The 19836-nt window shown below is 38.2% G+C and overlaps 1 protein-coding gene across 1 annotated transcript in view; it reads right to left on the bottom strand.

The window, feature by feature from the left end:
* Positions 1-19836, bottom strand: part of ZC3H12B (zinc finger CCCH-type containing 12B) — a 634852-nt gene that overhangs the window by 28756 nt on the left and 586260 nt on the right. Inside the window, exon 6 of the mRNA XM_049873004.1 lies at positions 10690-11450. Within this exon, the coding sequence (XP_049728961.1) occupies positions 10690-11300 (611 nt within the window). The 5' untranslated portion in view covers positions 11301-11450. The remainder of the gene's footprint in view (positions 1-10689; positions 11451-19836) is intronic.

Genomic DNA, 19836 nt, shown 5'->3' with positions numbered 1-19836 from the left:
CAATACTAATTTCTGACAAAATAGACTTTAAAGTGAAATCCACCAAAAAGATAAGGAAGGACACTGTATAATGATTGAAGGGACAATATACCATGAGGATATAACCATATTAAATATTTATGCACTCAATGACAGGGCTGCAAGATACATAAAACAAACTCTAACAACACTGAAAAGTGAGGTAGACAGCTCCAGAATTATAGTAGGAGGCTTCAATGCAACACTTTCGGTGAAGGACAGGACATCCAGAAAGAAGCTCAATAAAGACATGGAAGATCTAAATGCCACAACCAACCAAGTTGACCTTATAGACATATATAGAACACTCCAACCAAAAGCGGTACAAGTATAATTTCTTTCCTATTGTACCTGGAACATTCTCTAGAATAGACCACATATCAAGCCATAAAGCAAGCCTTAGCACAATCCAAAACATCAAAATATTACAAAGCCTCTTCTGGGACCATAAGGCCATAAAAGTAGAAATCAATAACAGAAAAAGCAGGGAAAAAAAAATCAAACACTTGGAAACTGAACAATACCCTGCTCAAAAACGATTGGGTTATAGAAGACATTAAGGATGGAAGAAAGAAATTCATAGAAACCAATGAGAAAGAAACTGGTTCCTATCAGAACCTTTGGGACACAGCAAAAGCAGTGCACAGAGGTCAACTTATATCAATAAATGCACACATACAAAAAGAAGAAAGGGCCAAAATCAAAGAATTATCCCTACAACCTGAAAAAATAGAAAAAGAGCAACAAAAGAAGCCCTAAGGCAACAGAAGAAAGCAAATAGTAAAACTTAGAGCACAATTAAATAAAGTAGAGAAAAGGAAAACAATTGTAAGATATAACAGGAACAAAAGCTAGTTCTTTGAAAAAAATCAACAAAATTAATAAACCATTGGCCAAACTGACAAAAGAAAAACAGGAGAGGAAGCACATAACCCGAGTAAGAAATGAGATGGGCTATATTACAACAGACCCAACTGAAATTAAAAGAATCATATCAGATTACCATGAAAAATTGTACTCTAACAAAGTTGAAAACCCAGAAGAAATGGAGGAATTCCTAGAAGCACTCTACCTACATAAATTAACACAAATAGAGGTAGAACAACTAAATAGACCCATAACAAAAGAAGAGATTGAAAAGGTAATCAAAAAATTCCCGACAAAAAAAGCCCTGGCCTGTACGGCTTCACTGCAGAGTTCTACCAAACTTTCAGAGATGAGTTAACACCACTACTACTAAAGGTATTTCAGAGCATAGAAAAGGACAGAACACTCCCAAATTCATTCTATGAAGCCACCATATTCCTGATACCAAAACCAGGTAAAGACACCACAAAAAAAGAAAATTACAGACTTATATCCCTCATGAACTTAGATGCAAAAATCCTCAACAATATTCTAAACAATAGAATTCAACAACATATCAAAAAAATAATTCACCATGATCAAATGGGATTCATACTGGGTAATGCAGGGATGGTTCAACATTAGAAACACAATTAATGTAATCCATCATATAAATAAAACAAAAGACAAGAATCACATGATTTTACCAACTGATACAGAAAAGGCATTTGACAAAGTTCAATACCCATTCATGATAAAAACTCTCAGCAAAACAGGAAGAGAAGGAAAATTCCTCAACATAATAAAGGGTATTTATACAAAGCCAATGGCCAACATCATCCTAAATGGAGAGAGCCTGAAAGCATTTCCCTTGAGACCGGGAACCAGACAAGTTTGCCCTTTACCACCACTCTTAAAAAAAAAAATTTTTTTTTTTATTCAACATTGTGCTGGAGGTCCTAGCCAGAGAAATTAGGCTAGATAAAGAAAGAAAGGGCATCCAGATTGGCAAAGAAGTAAAAGTACCTCTATTTGCAGATGACATTATCTTATACACAGAAAGCCGTAAGGAATCCTCAAGAAAACTACTGAAACTAATAGAAGAGTTCAGCAGAGTATCGGGATACAAGATAAACATACAAAAATCAGTTGGTTTCCTCTACACCAACAAAAAGAACATCGACGGGAAATCGCCAAATCAATGCCATTTACAGTAGCCCCAAGAAGATAAAATATTTAGGAATAAATCTTACCAGAGATGTAAAATACTTATACCAATAAAACTACAGTACACTTCTGTAAGAAACCAAAAGAGACGTACATAAGTGGAAAAACATACTTTGCTCATGGATAGGAAGACTTAACATTGTAAAAATGTCTATTCTACCAAAAGTGATCTATAGATACAATGCAATTCTGATCCAAATTCCGATGACATTTTTTAATCAGATGGAGAAACAAATCACCAACTTCATATGGAAGCTCAAGAGGCCCCGGATAAGTAAAGCATTACCGAAAAAGAACAAAGTGGGAGGCCTCACTCGACCTGATTTTAGAACTTATTAAACCACCACAGTAGTCAAAACAGCCTGGTACTGGTACAACAACAGATACATAGACCAATGTGAGCAGTTGATATTTGACAAAGGCCCAAAGTCAGTTAAATGGGGAAAAGACAGTCTCTTTAACAAATGGTGCTGTCATAACTGGATATCCACCCGCAAAAAAATGAAATAAGACCCATACCTCACACCATGCAGAAAAAGAACAAAATGGACCAAAAACCTAAATATAAAATCTAAAATGATAAAGATCATGGAAGAAAAAATAGGGGCAATGTTAGGAGCCCTAGTACACAGCATAAACAGTATATAAAACATTATTCACAATGCAGAAGGGAAACTAGATAACTGGGAGGTCCTAAGTAGCAAACACCTATGCTCATCCCAAGACTTCACCAAAAGAGTAATGAGATTACCCACAGATTGGGAAAACGTTTTTAGGTATGAAATTTCCAATCAGCCTCTGATCTCTAAAATCTGCATGATACTGCAAAAACTCAACTACAAAAACACAAATAAAAAATGGGCAAAGGATATGAACAGGCACTTCACTAAAGAAGACATTCAGGTAGCTAAGCGATACATGAGGAAATGCTCAGGATCATTAGCCATTAGAGAAATGCAAATCGAAACTTCAATGAGATTCCATCTCACTGCAACAAGGGTGGCATTAATCCAAAAAACACAAAATAATCAATGTTGGAGAGGTTGTGGAGAGATTGGAACACTTATACACTGCTGATGGGAATATAAAATGGTACAACCACTTTGGAAATCGTTTTGGCACTTCCTTAAAAAGCTAGAAATAGAACTACCATACAATCCAGCAATCCCACTTCTCGGAATATACCCTAGAGAAATAAGAGGCTTTACACGAACAGATACATGCACACCCATGTTCATTGCAGCACTGTTTACAATAGCAAAAAGATGGAATCAACCAAGATGCCCATCAACGGATGAATGGATAAATAAATTATGGTACATTCACACAAAGGAATACTACGCATTGATAAAGAACAGTGATGAATCTGTGAAACATTTCATAACATGGAGGAATCTGGAAGGCCTTATGCTGAGGGGATTTAGTCAGTTGCAAAAGGACAAATATTGTATAAGACCACTATTACAAGAACTCGAGAAATAGTTTAAACAGAGAAGAAAACATTCTTTGACGGTCACGAGAGTGGGGAGGGAGAGAGGGAGGGAGAGAGGCATTCACTAGGTAAGAAATATTTTAGGTGTAGGGAATGACAACACAAAGTACAGGAGAGGTCAGCACAACTGGACTAAACCAGAAGCAAAGAAGTTTCCTGAATAAACTGAATGCTTCGAAGGTCAGCGTAGCATGGGCAGGGGTTTGGGGGCCATAGTTTCTGGGGACATCTAAGTCAATTGGCATAATAAAATATATTAGGAAAACATTCTGCGTCCCACTTTGGACAGTGGCATCTGGGGTCTTAAACACTAGCAAGTGGCCATCTAAGATACATCAACTGTTCTCAACCCACCTGGATCAAAGGAGAATGAAGAACATCAAAGACACAAGATAATTATGAGTCCAAGAGACAGAAAGGGCCACATAAACCAGAGACTACATCAGCCTGAGACCAGAAGAACTAGATGGTGCCCAGCTACAACCGATGACTGCCCTAACAGGGAACACAATAGAGAACCCCTGAGGGAGCAGGAGAGCAGTGGGATGCAGACCCCAAATTCTTGTAAAAATTCCAGACTTAATGGTCTGACTGAGACTAGAAAGACCCTGGTGGTCATGGTCCCCAGACCTTCTGTTGGCCCAGGACAGGAACCATTCCCAAAGCCAACTCTTCAGACAGGGATTGGACTGGCAATGGATAGAAAATGATACTGGTGAAGAATAAGCTTCTTCGATCAAGTAGACACATGAGATCATGTTGGCATCTGCTGTCTGGAGGAGAGATGAGAGGGCAGAGAGGGGTCAGAACCTGGCTGAATGGACATGAAAAGAGAGAGTGGAGGGAAGGTGTGTGGTGTCTCATTAGGGGGAGAGCAATTAAGAGTATATTGCAAGGTATGTATAAGTTTTTGTATGAGAGAGATTGACTTGATTTGTAAACTTTCACTTTAAAAGCACAATAAAAATAAAAAAGAATGCATAGAATGAAATGGTTTAATATTACTACTTTCAAAATTACAAAATCTTGAGATGAACAAAATTTGAGTTAATAGAACAATGCAATATAATTTGCAATATGAGGAACAAATTTGGTAGCCATATTTATTTAAATGAAATTGCTCCAAGTTATCCATTGCAGAATTTAAACTTGAGACTGGAGAGTAAAAAACAGATTTGAACCAGTTCGAACTGCCTCAGTCATCGTCAATGAAGCAAAACTGGAACAGAACCAGTTTTTTTTTTTTTTAATTTTGGTGAACCAGAACAGAAAAAATTACATTTCGAAGTCTTGGGGTAAATTGGGCAAGCCCACAGACCTTAATGGGTTAATATTGAATGAACCCAACATGAAAAAGGCAGGTAGAGAATATGTCCAGCTGTGATTTTTCCTATTTCTACAGTGCTGGTAAGTATAAAGAATAATATGAACTTGGGAAGATCATCACAATTGCCATTAGAAGGGGTATTTGGATGAAGCAAACACAATTTCATTCTCTTGGCTCTATGAGTCCTCACAAACACAATCTAAGTCCAGAAATAAATACAAAAGTAACATTTGCTATTGGATACCCCAGCTTTATGTTTTAGGTAGACAAATTCTTAGTTTAAAATATTTTTTATCATTTCAAAAGTAATATATGCTCATAGTATAAAACGTGAAAAATATATTAAAAAACACATATACATATGTGTGTGTATATATATATATATATATATACATAAAACCCAACTGTTTTACTACCACCCAGACACAAACACTGTTAATATTATGATGTCTTTGTTTTCTGGCATCAACTTCTTAATATACAGAGAATTATCATATCAAGAAAAAATGTAGCATATCTATAACAGTCCATGAAACATGTGTTAAAATCATAACATTGGAGCATTCCGTGTGCAACACCTAATGCCCAATAAGGATCAGAAAGCACTTTCAACACTTATCAAGGTGGCAGTGAAAACCGATATAAGGACTCGGTATGCAAAGTTTAGTGCTCAGTAAATATTAAAGGAATGAATAAATTTTTGTAAACAAGAAACTAAAGCAATGTTTGCAAGATGACCTATTTTTGCCCAAATCCACAAATTGTCCTTTCGCAATCTAAAAAGGCTAAAATGCGTAGGACCTGCGAGTCACACAGAATGTTTGATGATGCTGTGGCCAATTTTTTCCTGTAAACTGGCTTGGAAAATACCATAAAACAGATTCCCAAGCCAAATTTTGCCTAGCAGATGGGTCACTAGACTCTCCTTCTGCATTTTTTTTTTTTAAAATTAGGATTCAAATGTTTGGGTTTCTCTCAGAATATACAAAGAATATGGTGGTATTTACATTTGAAAGCCTTAATTCCTTGAAATGGATTTTCCCTCCAAAGAAGACAGCTCCCAGAATGATGTACCTTTTAAGGATTTTGTCATATATTAGCATGTCAATCATAGCTACACCACTCCTGCAAATGTTAAACAAATGCCATCAGTGACAAACAAGGTATGATTTCATGGCAGGCTCATCCAACATGCTGAGGAATAACAGATGTTAACATGTAGCCTGTCTAGGGTATACCAATCTCCTGACAAATTTATAGCTAACCAATGGGGACAACAAACCAAAATTAGATTAACAACAAGAACAAATTCATAAGGAGCACTGTAGCTCTGAACTTTGACCACATGAAATGTGAATGCAGAACAAATAGGACTCAACAGAAAATTACCCAGTCAGACGAAATAAAAGAAGAGATACTAACAAGGACACGGTTGGCAAAAAAAAACACATGTGGTCCACTATGCACTTTTTTTTTAAATAATATTTTATTGTGTTTTCAGTGAGAGTTTACACGGCAAATTAGGTTCCCCTTTAAAAATTTCAACACACATTACTCAGTGGCATTGACTACATTTTTCACAGTGTGTCAACATTGTTCTGGTTGTCACGAGCTCTTTTCTTTTTCTTCTAAATTTTATTTATTTTGTTGTTGTCGTTGAAAATATACACAGCAAAACATACACCAGTTCAACAGTTTCTAGATGTACAATTTAGTGACACTGACTACATTCTTCCAGTTGTGTAACCATTCTCACCCTTCTTTTCTGAGTATTTTCTTCCTCATTAACACACACTCACACACCACCCCCTAAGGTTTCTATCTAATCTTTTGAGTTGCTGTTATCAATTTGGTCCCACATAGATAGTTCTTAAAATAGCATAATGCTCAAGGCAGATCTTTATTACTAGTTGAGCTAAACTGTGGTTTTAAGATGACTTCAGGTGATATTTTTGGTTTAAGGTTTAAACATTATCTCAGGGCAATAGTTTTCACAAGTTCATCTACCCTTCATGGCTCCAGAGAATCTTGAAATTCTGTTCTACATCTTCCCCCTTCTGATCAGGATTCTTCTATGGAATCTTTGATCAAAATGTTCAGTGATGGTAGCCGGGCACCGTCCAGTTCATCTGGTTCCATGGCAAAGGAGGCAGTTGTTCATGGAGGCAATTAGCCACACATTCCATATCTTCCTCCTATTTCTTACTCTTCTTCTTCCTATGTTGCTCTAGGTGAATAGAGACCAATTGCTGTGTCTTGGATGGCCACTTGCAACCTTTTAAGACCCTAGGCACTATGCAAAGAACTAGGAGGTAGAACAGAAGCACTAAGCACTTTATTAAGCTAATTAACTGGGATGTCCCATGAAACCTTGACCCTAAACCTCCAAACCAAAAAACCAAATCCCATGAGATGTTTGGCTGTATATAAGCAGCCTCAGCAGCTACTCTTTTTTTTTTGTCATCATTGTAAATGTATCTATCACAGAACTTTTACTAATTCAGCTTTTTACAGGCGCACAACATATTGACAGTAATTACAATAAATGGTCTGTGCAATCCTACCCTTAATCAATGTGTTCGCTGCATACCGGTTTAATATGCTCCTAAAAATAAGGTTGATTTTTTGCTTTGTTTAGACCATGTGAGTTACCTTCAATTTAGCAAAACAGCTCGTACAGGAGACAAAATTTGAGCTTCCTGTGAGTGTGACAGTTTGCTACTGACAGACTAGATATTTGGAAACTGATTACCTTAGTATGTAATCTATTTATTATTCCTTACAAAGCAAATGGACCATAGAGAGTGTCCTTCATAATCAGAGATCCTCAAACAGAAGTTAGAAAACATGGAAAATCCTGTATCTTCACCATGAAGACAAAGTCCCCAGGGAAGTCCAGGGCTCTTCTCATCCCCATCTCCAAAGCACACAGTCATTGAGGAAGCTTAGGCCTTGGGAAACTGGTCCAATCTAGGGTATCCGGTTTGGTAAGAGACTGAGTTGGGAAGATCTAATACCTCTTCTCTGCAAGAATCAGTCTAACTTATGCAGATTAGGAAAGGAAGAGAGATATTGTTGGCCCTTTGAACGTAGAAATCACCCTCTGTCTTTCACTGGCTCCCCGCATCATTCTGATTGCTGTATTGTATGCAGATCATTTGATTTTCTTGTTACTATTCTTCTGGTCCCCCTCATTAAAACAGGGAAGATGTCTAGCCTGTTTTACCTACCTTGTGATGACATTGTCATGATTTTTAAAAGATTTGAAAAAGGAAATCTGTAAATATATTCTCTGTTACTAAGATGTCAAATATTCTTAATAACACTAATAGACACATAATATTGCATGACATTTTTGAAAGAGCATTGGAGTCAGATTCAGGTTTAAATCCAAGCTTTGTCGTTTATTACCTGTATAACCTTGAGCAATTCGGGAACTCCATCTTTCTGAATTGGAGTCTCCTCATCTGCAAAAATGAGGCTAAATAGCTTATTCTTGTAAGGTTTTTAGTAAGGATTAAATCACACACGCAAAAGTACCTGGCATGAAGAGTAGTTATTTATAAATGTTAGTTTCATTTCATTTATTTGAAGCCAGAATACTTGAGTTCAAGTCCTTATCTTTTTATTAGCTGTGTAACCTCAGGGAAGTCACTCAACTTTGCTAAGTTTGTTTTCTCATCTGTAAATTAAGGTTGCTCTGAGGATTAAACAGGGATATATATATATATATATATATATATATATGTATGTATGTATGTATACGTATATATATTTTTTAACCATTTCATTTCTTTATTCTGTATTTTGGGAGAGGCAGTAGCTGCAGTTCCCTCCATGACAAAGTGAAAACCTTGTCTTGCAAATAATTTCCTTACTAACGTTGCAAACCCAAACAACAAGAGCTAGATTCCTGAAAGGGTCAGAGCATCCAGTTCCCCATTTTAGCTTCCTTCGGCCCTGCCATAGCAACACCATGATGAAGCTGCCAGAGAGGTGTGGTGTTAGAGCACCCCTCTCCTGAACTTGACCTTCCTCCTGAGCCACGGGGCACCAGTTTCACCTTCTGCTATGCGCTGTTCTCCAAAGTGGCCAAGAATTGGCTTCTTCCTGCCAAGGCATAGATAGTATTGCTAAACTGGGCTATATATTAAAATGTATCTCCAGATAACCTGCTAGGCAACTCATGCATATCAGCAATGGTATGGTATGGTTCATAAGACTTGCCCCAATTCCTGTTCCCTTGTGTCTTTGTGGGTGTGCCTAATACTGTGCTATGTGCTGTGGGGAAATAAGGGATGCATAAAAAAGTCCCTGTCCTCAAAGACAATGAGATGATCAAATTAAAAACTTCGCTAGTCCAAGGCTTTTTACTTTGTTCTGATTGCTCAAGGTATAAGAATTCCAGTGACTCCATCAAGCAATGGTGGACTCAATAGAAAGCGAGCTCCTGATCACCGGGAATGTTCAAGCCAAGGCAACTCAGTGAATTAAAAGAACAGATTCTTAAGGCTCTCTGACATGAAATAAAAAATTATATGAAAGAGAACGGAATGAAGTACGAAGGCACTGTTGGTACTGTATTGGTTTCCTATTGCTGCTGTAACAAATTACCACAAATCTAGGGGCTTCAAATAATACAAATTTATTTTCTTATAGTTTTGGAGGTCAGAAGACTAAAATTAAGGTGTTGGTAAGGCTACATTCCTTCTGGGGGCTTCAAGAGAGAACCAATTTCCTTGCCTTTTTCAGCTTCTAGAGGCTGCCCACATTCCTTGGCTCATGGCTCCTTCTTCACATCACTCCAACTTTTTGCTTCTGTTGTCATCTCTCCTACTACTTCCTCTGATTCTACTTATATCTTGTGATTACATTGGGCCCATCTAGATAATCCAAAATAATCTTCATTTCAAAATCTTTACCTTAATCACACCTGCAAAGTCCCTTTTAGCATGTAAAGTAACATGTTCACAGAATCTGGGGATTAGGATGTGAACATCTTTGAGGGGGGCATTATTCAGTCTGCTACAGGTACCAAAGCTCAGAGACAGTAAAAATCCGGGAGGTCTTTGTGGAGGGGGTGTATTTTGAAGGTTATGAAGATAATATCATATTTTATAGATTGGGAAATGACATGAACAACGTGATTTACATGGAAACTGTTAAAGAGAGTGACATAAATGCAATAAGCGTGATAAATATGATCAAACGGGAGGAGGGAAAGGTCAGATCACAAAGAGCCTGAAAGTTAGGCAGAGAGGTACAAAGTTGGTAGAATAGGATTTGGGAGTTACTGCAAGTTCCTAAGTAACCACCCAAGTGATATTATGAAAATAAGCATTTCAGGATGATTAGACTAGCCAAGTAAGTATAAGGGGAACAAAAGCTGAATGGGTATGTTACCTTGGAAACATCACTGATATCTAAGCTGCTTTCAGAACGCCTGAAAACAAACTGGCAACAACTTCAAAGGAGAGAGATAAGGCAAACGCAGGATCATTTTAGCCTCTGTCCACCTGCATTTAAAACCACCAGTGGGTCCATGGGAGAAAGATGTGGCGGTCTGCTTCTGTACAGAATTACAGCCTTGGAAACTCTATGAGGTTGCTATGAGTCAGAATAGACTAGATGGCAGTGGGTTTGGTTTTTTGGTTTGGTCCACCTACAGGGGCACAAGTCACAGACAACAGCCAAGGTAATCTTATAGCATTTTGCAAAGAAACACTATTTCCACGTGCTCAAGAATTTTTTTTTAAGAGAGAACAAATATACCACTTACCTCATTGCCACATTGCTTCCATCAATGACAACTGGTCTCAAGTTGTCACTGTTGTCTATTTCATCTTCAAGAGATAGTTCAGGACATGCAGTCTCTCTGGAGCTGGGTCCACGAGGCACTAATAGACTCAAATTGATCTGTCCTTCTGAATCACCTTTGTTCCCAAGTCTGACAAGTTCTGCCAATATATCATTAATAAGTGATTCTGGGCCCAGCTTGTTCAGCACTGATTGAATCTGCTCCTCTGTATATCCCAGCTTTAGAGCAAAGTCTATCTTGGCTTGATATTCCTTTTCCAGGTCAAGCTTCCCATCCTTTAGAATGCTGCTCTGGGAGAAGCTTGGATGATCCAGGCAGGGTGATCGACAGAGCTGGCGATGTGGCTTGGAGGGGATCTCCTTTTTCTTCAACTGAACATTTCGAGGTTGGCAGCTGTTGTTGATGTTTTTGCTGCTCTTAAAGCTCATCTGTTCTGGGTCACTCTCAGAGCTTGTCCACTCTTCAGAATCGGCATTGCCCTGCTCAGTGCTGCCCTGCTTAGGCTGCTGCTGCTTCTCCTTGGAGGCACTCTTCTTCATTTTTGGTGTTCCCACCACAGCTGTGGCCGTCATCCCGTTCAGTAGACAGTCTGATGTCTAATCAAATCTTTCACTTTTTAGCCTGCTAGTAATCTGTGTACAGTGGCTTTCTTCTGTGGTAAAATGCAGTGGTAGTGTAAGAGTTTGTCCGCTTGGGTTGATCTGTTCAGATATTCCCAACTCCTAGAAATGAACACACATATCACAATCATGTTTAGTGAAATTCTGGAAAAGAAATTTAGAATACAGGGGATTCTTCCTAAGAAACCACAGATTCTTTGGTGTTTGGTTTTCCTGCTTAGAATGATTGCCCTCAACCTTACATTAAAAATAGATCACATCTCTAATTCTTTAATGGAAACCCTGGTGGCGTAGTGGTTAAGTGCTACGGCTGCTAACCAAAAAAGTTTTGGCAGTTTAAATCCACTAGGCCCTCCTTGGAAACTCTATGGGGCAGTTCTACTTTGTCCTATAGGGTCGTTATGAGAAGGAATCAACTTGATGGCAACGGGTTTGGTATTGGTTTTTGGTAATTCTCTAGTAATTCTAGACAAAAATTTCAGTGATAGCAATAATGTTCCCACAACACACACACACACAAACCACAGCTGAAGTTAACATCTTATCACAACAGCTTTTAAGAAAAAGAAGCATATATCTACATCTATAGATATCTATATACATATATATACATAGATACACACACATATATATATAGAATATTTCAAAGGGTGGCTAGAGAAGGCAAAGTAAAGTATTATAATGAAATGTGCAAAGATAGAAAACCAAGAGGGAACACGCTTGGCATTTCTTAAGCTGAAGGAACTGAAGAAAAAATTCAAGCCTCGATTTGCAATATTGAAGGATTTTACGGAGAAAATACTAAACAATGCAGGAAACATCAAAAGAAGATGGAAGGAACACTCACAGTCACTGTACCAAAAAGATTCGTCAACATTCGAACATTTCAGGAGGTAGCATATGATCAAGAACCGATGGTAGTGAGGGAAGAGGTCCAAGCTGCACTGAAAGCATTGGCCAAAAACAACTCTCCTGGCATTGACGGAATACCAATTGAGATGTTTCAATAAAAGGATCCAGCACTGGAAATGCTCATTCGTCTATGCCAAGAAATTTGGAAGACAGCTACCTGGCCAATCAACTGGAAGGGATCCTTATTTGTACCCATTCCAAAGAAAGATGATCCAACAGAATGCGGAAATTATAGAACAAGATCATTAATATCACACACAAGCAAAATTTTGCTTAAGATCTTTCAAAAGCAATTACAACAGTACATCGACAGGGAACTGCCAGAAATTCAAGGCAGATTCAGAAGAGGATGTGGAACAAGGGATATCATTGCTGATGTCAGGTGGATCATGGCTGAAAGCAGAGAATACCAGAAAGATGTTTACCTATATTTTATGGATTATGCAAAGGCATTCGACCATATGGATCATAACAAATTATGGATAACATTGTGAAGAATGGGAATTCCAGAACACTTAATTGTACTCATGAGGAAACTGTATTTAGGCCAAGAAGCAGTCATTCAAACAGAACGAGGGAATACTGTGTGGTTCAAAGTCAGGAAATGTGTGCATCAGGGTTGTATCCTTTCACCATACTTACTCAATCTGCATGCTGAGTAAATAATCCAAGAAGCTGGATTATATGACGATGAATGGGACATCAGGATTGGAGGAAGACTCATTAACAATCTGAGATATGCAGATGACACAACCTTGCTTGCTGAAAGTAAAGAGGACTTGAAGCACTTACTAATGAAGATCGAAGACTACATACAGCCTTCAGTATGAATTACACCTCAACATAAAAAAAGAAAAAAAGAAAACAAAAATCCTCACAACTGGACCAATAAGCAACATCATGATAAACAGAGAAAATATTGAGGTTGTAAAGGATTTTATTTTACTTGTGTCCAAAATCAATGCCCTTGGAAGCAGCAGTCAAGAAATCAAAAGACGTATTGCGTTGGGCAAATCTACTATAAAAGATCTCTTTAAAGTGTTAAAAACCAAAGATGTCACTTTAAGGACTAAGGTAGGCCTGACCCAAGCAAAGGGGTTTTCAAACGCCTCATTTGCATGTGAAAGCTGGACAATGAATAAGAAAGAGCCAAGAAGAATTGATGCCTTTGAATTATGGTGTTGGCAAAGACTACTGAATATACCGTGGACTTCCAGAACAAACAAATCTGTCTTGGAAGAAGTACAGCCAGAATGTTCTTTAGAAGCAAGGATGGCAAGAGTTTGTCTCACATACTTTGGACATGTTATCAGGAGGACCAGTCCCTGGAGAAAGACGTTATGCTTGGTAGAGTAGCGAAAAAGAAGAAGACCTTCAGTGAGATCGATTGACACAGTGGCTGCAATAATGGGTTCAAGCTTAACAGCGATTGTGAGGATGGTGCAGGACTGGGCAGTGTTGCATTCTGTTTTACTTAGGGTCACTGTGAGCCGGAACTGACTTGATAGCACCTAACAACAACACATCTCTCTCTCTATATATATATCCTTGGAAGGACTGTCTCTCTTCTTTTCTGCCAGGGAAGTATTTCCAGGTCCCACATCAGTTCCTTCTTGCTAAGACTGACAAGCACAATCTCCTCAGCATTACTCTTTGCAAAATATTAGAGATCCCATCTACTGGGGAGACTGAAAAGCCATTATGCTTGCTTTGAAGCAATTGAAGCAAGCTCTAAGGATAACAAGTAGAGAGATGTGTTCCAGATAATAAGGAAGAAGGTGTGTGTACACTCATTAATGTATCTGCAGCCTAGTTATTTATATTATTATTATTTTTATGAATGAATTCTTTTTTTTTATTGTGCTTTAAGTGAAAGTTTACAATTCAAGTTAGTTTCTCATACAAAAACATACACACATTGTTATATGCCTCTAGTTGCTTTCCGTACAATGCGACAGCTCACTTCTTCTCCTGACCTTGTATTTCCCATGTCCATTCAACCAGCTCCTTTCCCCTTCTGCCTTCTCATCTAGTCTCCAGATAGGAGCTGCCCACATAGTCTCATGTGTCTACTTGAGCTAAGAAGCACACTCCTCACCAGTATCATTTTATGTTTTATAGTACAGTCTAATTTTTGTCTGAAGAGTTGGCTTCGGGAATGGTTTTAGTTTTGGGCTAACAGACAGTCCGGGGACCATGGGCTCTGGGGTCCCTCCAGTCTGTCAGACCATTAAGTCCAGTCTTTTTATTAGAATTTGAGGTCTGCATCCCACTTTTCTTCTGCTCCATCAGGGATTCTATTTTATGTTCCCTGTCAGGGCAGTCATTGGCGGTAACTAGGCACCATCTAGTTCTTCTGGTCTCAGGCTGATGGAGGCCCTGGTTTATGTGGCTCTTTCTTTCTCTTGGGCTCATATTTTCCTTGTGTCTTTGCTATTCTTCATTCTCCTTTGCTCCATGTGGGTTGGAAAAAATTGATGCATCTTAGATGGCTGCTTGCTAGCTTTTAAGACCCCAGACGCGACTCACCAAAGTGGGATGCAGAACATTATCTTAATATACTTTGTTATGCCAATTGACTTAGATGTCCCCTGAAACCATGGTCCCCGGACCCCCACCTCTGTTACTCTGTCCCTGGAAGTGTTTGGTTGTACTCAAGAAACTTCTTAGCTTTTGCATTAGTCCGGTGGTGCTAACTTCCCCTGTATTGTGTGTTACCCTTCCCTTCACCTAAAATAATTCTTGTCTACTATAATTTAAAAAAAAAAAATTTTTTTTTAATAATTAGTATATATTAGTGAATGCCCCTCGCCCTCCCTCCCCTCCCTTGTAACCATCAAAGAATGTTTTCTTCTGTGTTTAAACCTTTTCACGAATTCTTATAATAGTGGTCTCATACAATGTTTATCCTTTGGTAACTAATTTCACTCAGCATAATGCCTTCCAGATTCCTCCATGTTATGAGATGTTTTACAGATTCATCATTGTAGTATTCCATTGTGTGAATATACCATAATTTGTTTATCTATTCATCTGTTGATGGGCACCTTGGTTGCTTCCATCTTTTTGCTATTGTAAACAGTGCTGCAGTGAACATGGGTGTGTATATATCTGTTCATGTGAAGGCTTTTATTTCTCTAGAATATATTTCAAGGAGTGGGATTGCTGGGTGGTATGGCAATTCTATTTCTAGCTTTTTAAGGAAGTGCCAAATTGATTTCCAAGGTGGTTGTACCATTTTACATTCCCACAAGCAGTGTAAAAGTATTCCAGACTCTCCACAACCTCTCCAACATTTATTATTTTGTGGCTTTTGGATTAATGTCAACCTTTTTGGGGTGAGATGTTATCTCATTGTAGTTTTGATTTGCATTTCTCTAATGGCTAATGATTGTGAGCATTTCCTCATGTATCTGTTAGGTGCCTGAATGTCTTCTTTGGTGAAGTGCCTGTTCATATCTTTTGGCCATTTAAAAAAAATTTATTGTGCTTTAAGTGAAAGTTTACAAATCAAGTCAGTCTCTCATACAAAAATTTATATACACCTTGCTATACACTCCTAATTGCTCTCCCCCTAATGAGACAACCCGCTCCTTCCCTGTACTCTCTCTTTTCGTGTCCATTCTATCAGCTTCTAACCCCATCTGCCCTCTCATCTCCCCTCCAGATAGGAGATATCTTTTGGCCATTTTTTAATTGTGTTGTTTGTCTTTCTGTTGTTGAGGTTTTGCAGTGTCTTGTAGATTTTAGAGATTAGACGCTGGTTGGATTGGCCATAGTCAATTTTTTTTTCCCAGTCTGTAGGTTGTCTTTTTATTCTTTTTGTGAAGTCTTTGGATGAGCATAAGTGTTTGATTTTTAGGAGCTCCCAGTTATCTAGTTTCTCTTCTGGCAATTGTGCATTGTTAGTAATGTTTTGTATACAGTTTATGCCATGTATCAGGGCTCCTAGCATTCTCGCTATTTTTTCTTCCATGATCTTTACAGTTTTAGATTTTATATTTAGGTCTTTGATCCATTTTGAGTTAGTTTTTGTGCATGGTGTGAAGTATGGGTTTTGTTTCATTTTTTTGTAGATGGTTACCCAGTTATCTGCAGTCTATTTTTTAAAATAATTTTTTATCGTACCTTAGATAAAGGTTTACAGACCAAACTAGTTTCTCATTAAACAGTCAGTATACTCATTGTTCTATGACATTGGTTAACAACTCCACAACATGTCAACATTCTCCCTTCTCAACCTTGGGTTCCCTATTACCAGCTTTCCTCTTCCCTCCTGCCTCCTAGTCCCTGCCCCTTGTCTGGTGTGCCCCTTTAGTCTCGTTTTGTTTTATGTGCCTGTCCAATCTTTGGCTGAACGGTGAACCTCAGGAGTGACTTCATTACTGAGCTGAAAGGGTGTCTGGGGGCCATACTGTCAGCATTTCTCCAGTCTCTGTCAGGCCAGCAAGTCTGGTCTTTCTTTTTTGAGTTAGAATTTTGTTCTACATTTCTCTCCAGCTCTGTCCAGGACCCTCTATTTTGATCCTTGTCAGAGCAGTGAGTGGTGGTAGCCGGGCACCATCTAGTTGTGCTGTACTCAGTCTGGTGAAGGCCGTGGTAGATGTGGTCCATTAGTCCTTTGGACTATTCTTTCCCTTGTAGCCTTAGTTTTCTTCATTATTCCTTGCTCCCGAAGGGGTGAGACCAGTGGAGTATCCTAGATGGCCATGCACAGGCTTTTAAGATTCCAGATGCTACTCACTGAAGTAGAATGTAGAACATTTTCTTTATGAGCTATGTTATGCCAATTGAGCTACATGTTCCCCAAGACCATGGTCACCACAGCCCTCAGCCCAGCATTTCGGTCCTTCAGGGAGTTTTGATGTGTCTTTGGAGCTTCTGTGACCTTCCCTTGTACAACTTGTGCTGGCTTCCCCAGTATTGTGTACTGTCTTACCCTTCACCAGTTACCACTTACCTATTGTTTATTTTTTTTTCATCCCACCCCTCCCCTCCCTCGTAACCTTCAAAGATTGTTTCTTTTTGTGTGTAAACCTTTTCACGAGTTTGTATTGTATGAGTCGTCTCATACAATATTTGTCCTTCTGTGATTGACTTATTTCACTCAGCATAATGTCTTCCAGATTCATCCATGTTATGAGATGCTTCACAGATTCATTGTTCTTTATCATTGTGTAATACTCCATTGTGTGTATGTACCATAGTTTGTTTATCCATTCATCTGTTGGTGGGCATTGAGGTTGTTTTAATTTTTTTTTGCTGTTGTGAACAATGCTGCAATGAATATGGGTGTACATATGTCTATTCCTGTGACGATTCTTATTTCTCTAGGATATATTCCTAGGAGTGGGATTGCTTGATCATATGGTATTTCTATTTCTAACTTTCTAAGGAAGGGCCATATCATTTTCCAAAGTGGTTTATCACTTTGCATTCCCACCAGCACTGCATAAGTGTTCCGATCTCCCCGCAGTCTCTCCAACATTTGTCATTTCCTGTTTTTATGATTCGTGCCAGTAATGCCGGGGTAAGACGGTATTTCATTGTGCTTTTGATTTGCATTCCTCTAATGGCTAGTGATTGTGAGCATTTCCTCAAGTGTCTGTTGGCTGCTCGAATGTCTTCTTTGGTGAAGTGTTTTTTCATTTCCTTTGCCCATTTTTTAATTGGATTTTTTGTCTTTTGGTTGTAGTGGTGTTGGATTTTCTTGTAGATTTCAGAGATTAGAACTTTGTCTGATCTTTAATAGCCCAAAATTTTTTTTCCCAGTGTGTAGGTTCTCTTTTTACTTTTTTGGTGAAGTCTTTTGATGAGCATGCGTGTTTAATTTTTAGAAGATCCCAGTTATCTAGCTTATCTTCTGGAGTTTGTGTGTTGTTGGTTGTGGTTTGTATCTTGTTAATTTGTGTATTAGGGACTCTAACATTGATCCTATTTTTTCTTCTATGAACTTCATAGTTTTGGGCTTTATATTTAGGTCTTCGATCCCATTTGTGTTAGTTTTTGTATATGGTGCCAGGTATGAATCCTGTTTCATTTTTTTTTTTTTTTTTGCAGATGGACATCTGGTTTTGCCACACCATTTGTGAGAAAAATTGTCTTTTCCCCATTTGATGGACATTGGGCCCTTGTCGAAGATCAGGTGACCATAGGTGGATGGATTTACATCTGTCTTCTCAATTCTGTTCCATTGGTTAATGTATCTGTCATTGTACCAGTACCAGGCTGTTTTGACTACCATAACTGTATAGTAGGTTCTGAGGTCAGGCAGTGTGAGTCCTCCTACTTTATTCATCTTCTTCGATACTGCTTTACTTATCCAGGCCTTCTTCCCTTTCCATAAGAAGTTAATGATAAGTTTCTCCATCTCTTCAAAGAATGTTGTTGGTATTTGGATAGGTATTGCATTGTATTTGTAAATTGCTTTGGGTAGAATTGTCATTTTCACAATGTTGAGTCTCCCTGTCCATGAGCTTGGTATGTTTTTCCATTTATGTAGATCTCTTTTGGTTTCTTGCAGTAGCGTTTTGTAGTTTTCTTTGCATAGGTCCTTTACACTCCGGGTTAGATTTATTCCTAAGTATTTTATTTTTTTAGGGGCTATTGTATTGTTTTTGTGATTTCCTTTTCGTTGTTCTGTTTATTGGTGTATAGAAATCCAACTGATTTTTGTATGTTTATCTTCTATCCTGATGCTCTGCTGAATCTTTCTATTAGTTCCAGTAGTTTTCTCATGGAGTCTTTTGGTTTTTCTATGTGTACAGTATCATATCATCCACAAATAGGGGCAGTTTAACTTCTTCATTACCACTTTGGATGCTCTTTATTTTTTTTCTTGCCTTATTGCTCTAGCTAGAACTTCCAGCACAATGTCAAATAGATGTAGTGATAAAGGGCATCCTTGTCTTGTTCCTGTTCTCAAGGGGAATGTTTTCAGTCTCTCTCCATTAAGAATGATGTTGGCTGTTGATTTTGCTTAGATGCCCTTTATTAGTTGATAAATTTCCCTTCTATACTGATTTTATTGAGAGTTTTTATCAGGAATGGGTGTTGGACTTTGTTGAATGCCTTTTCTGTGTCGTTTGAGATGATCGTGTGATTCTTTTATTCCTTTTATTTATGTGGTGGATTATATTGATTGATTTTCTAATGTTGAACCATCCTTGCATACATGGTATGCATACTACTTGGTTGTGGTGTATTTTTTTTTATATAATGCTGAATTCTATTGGCTAGAATTTTTTGAGAATTTTGGCATCTGTATTCAAGAGAGATCGTGGTCTGTAATTTTCTCTTTTGTGGTGCCTTTGCCTTGCTTTGGTATCAGGATTATGCTTGCTTCATAGAATGAATTTGGAAGTATCACTTCCTTTTCTATGTTCTGAAATAGTTTGAGTAGTACTGGTGTAATCTCTTCTCTAAATATTTCATAGAATTCTCCAGTGAAGCCATCTGGGCCAGGGCATGTTTTGGTTGGGAGTTTTTTTAATTACCTTTTCAATCTCTTCTCTTGTTATGGGTCTGTTCACATTTTCAACAACATTTTGTTTTAGTTTGGATAGGTAGCGTGTTT

This window comes from Elephas maximus, chromosome X (genome assembly GCF_024166365.1).
Source record: "Elephas maximus indicus isolate mEleMax1 chromosome X, mEleMax1 primary haplotype, whole genome shotgun sequence".
NCBI classification, from domain to species: Eukaryota; Metazoa; Chordata; class Mammalia; order Proboscidea; family Elephantidae; genus Elephas; species Elephas maximus.
Note: the sequence above shows the minus strand (reverse complement) of the source record. Positions and strands in the feature narration are given on the sequence as shown.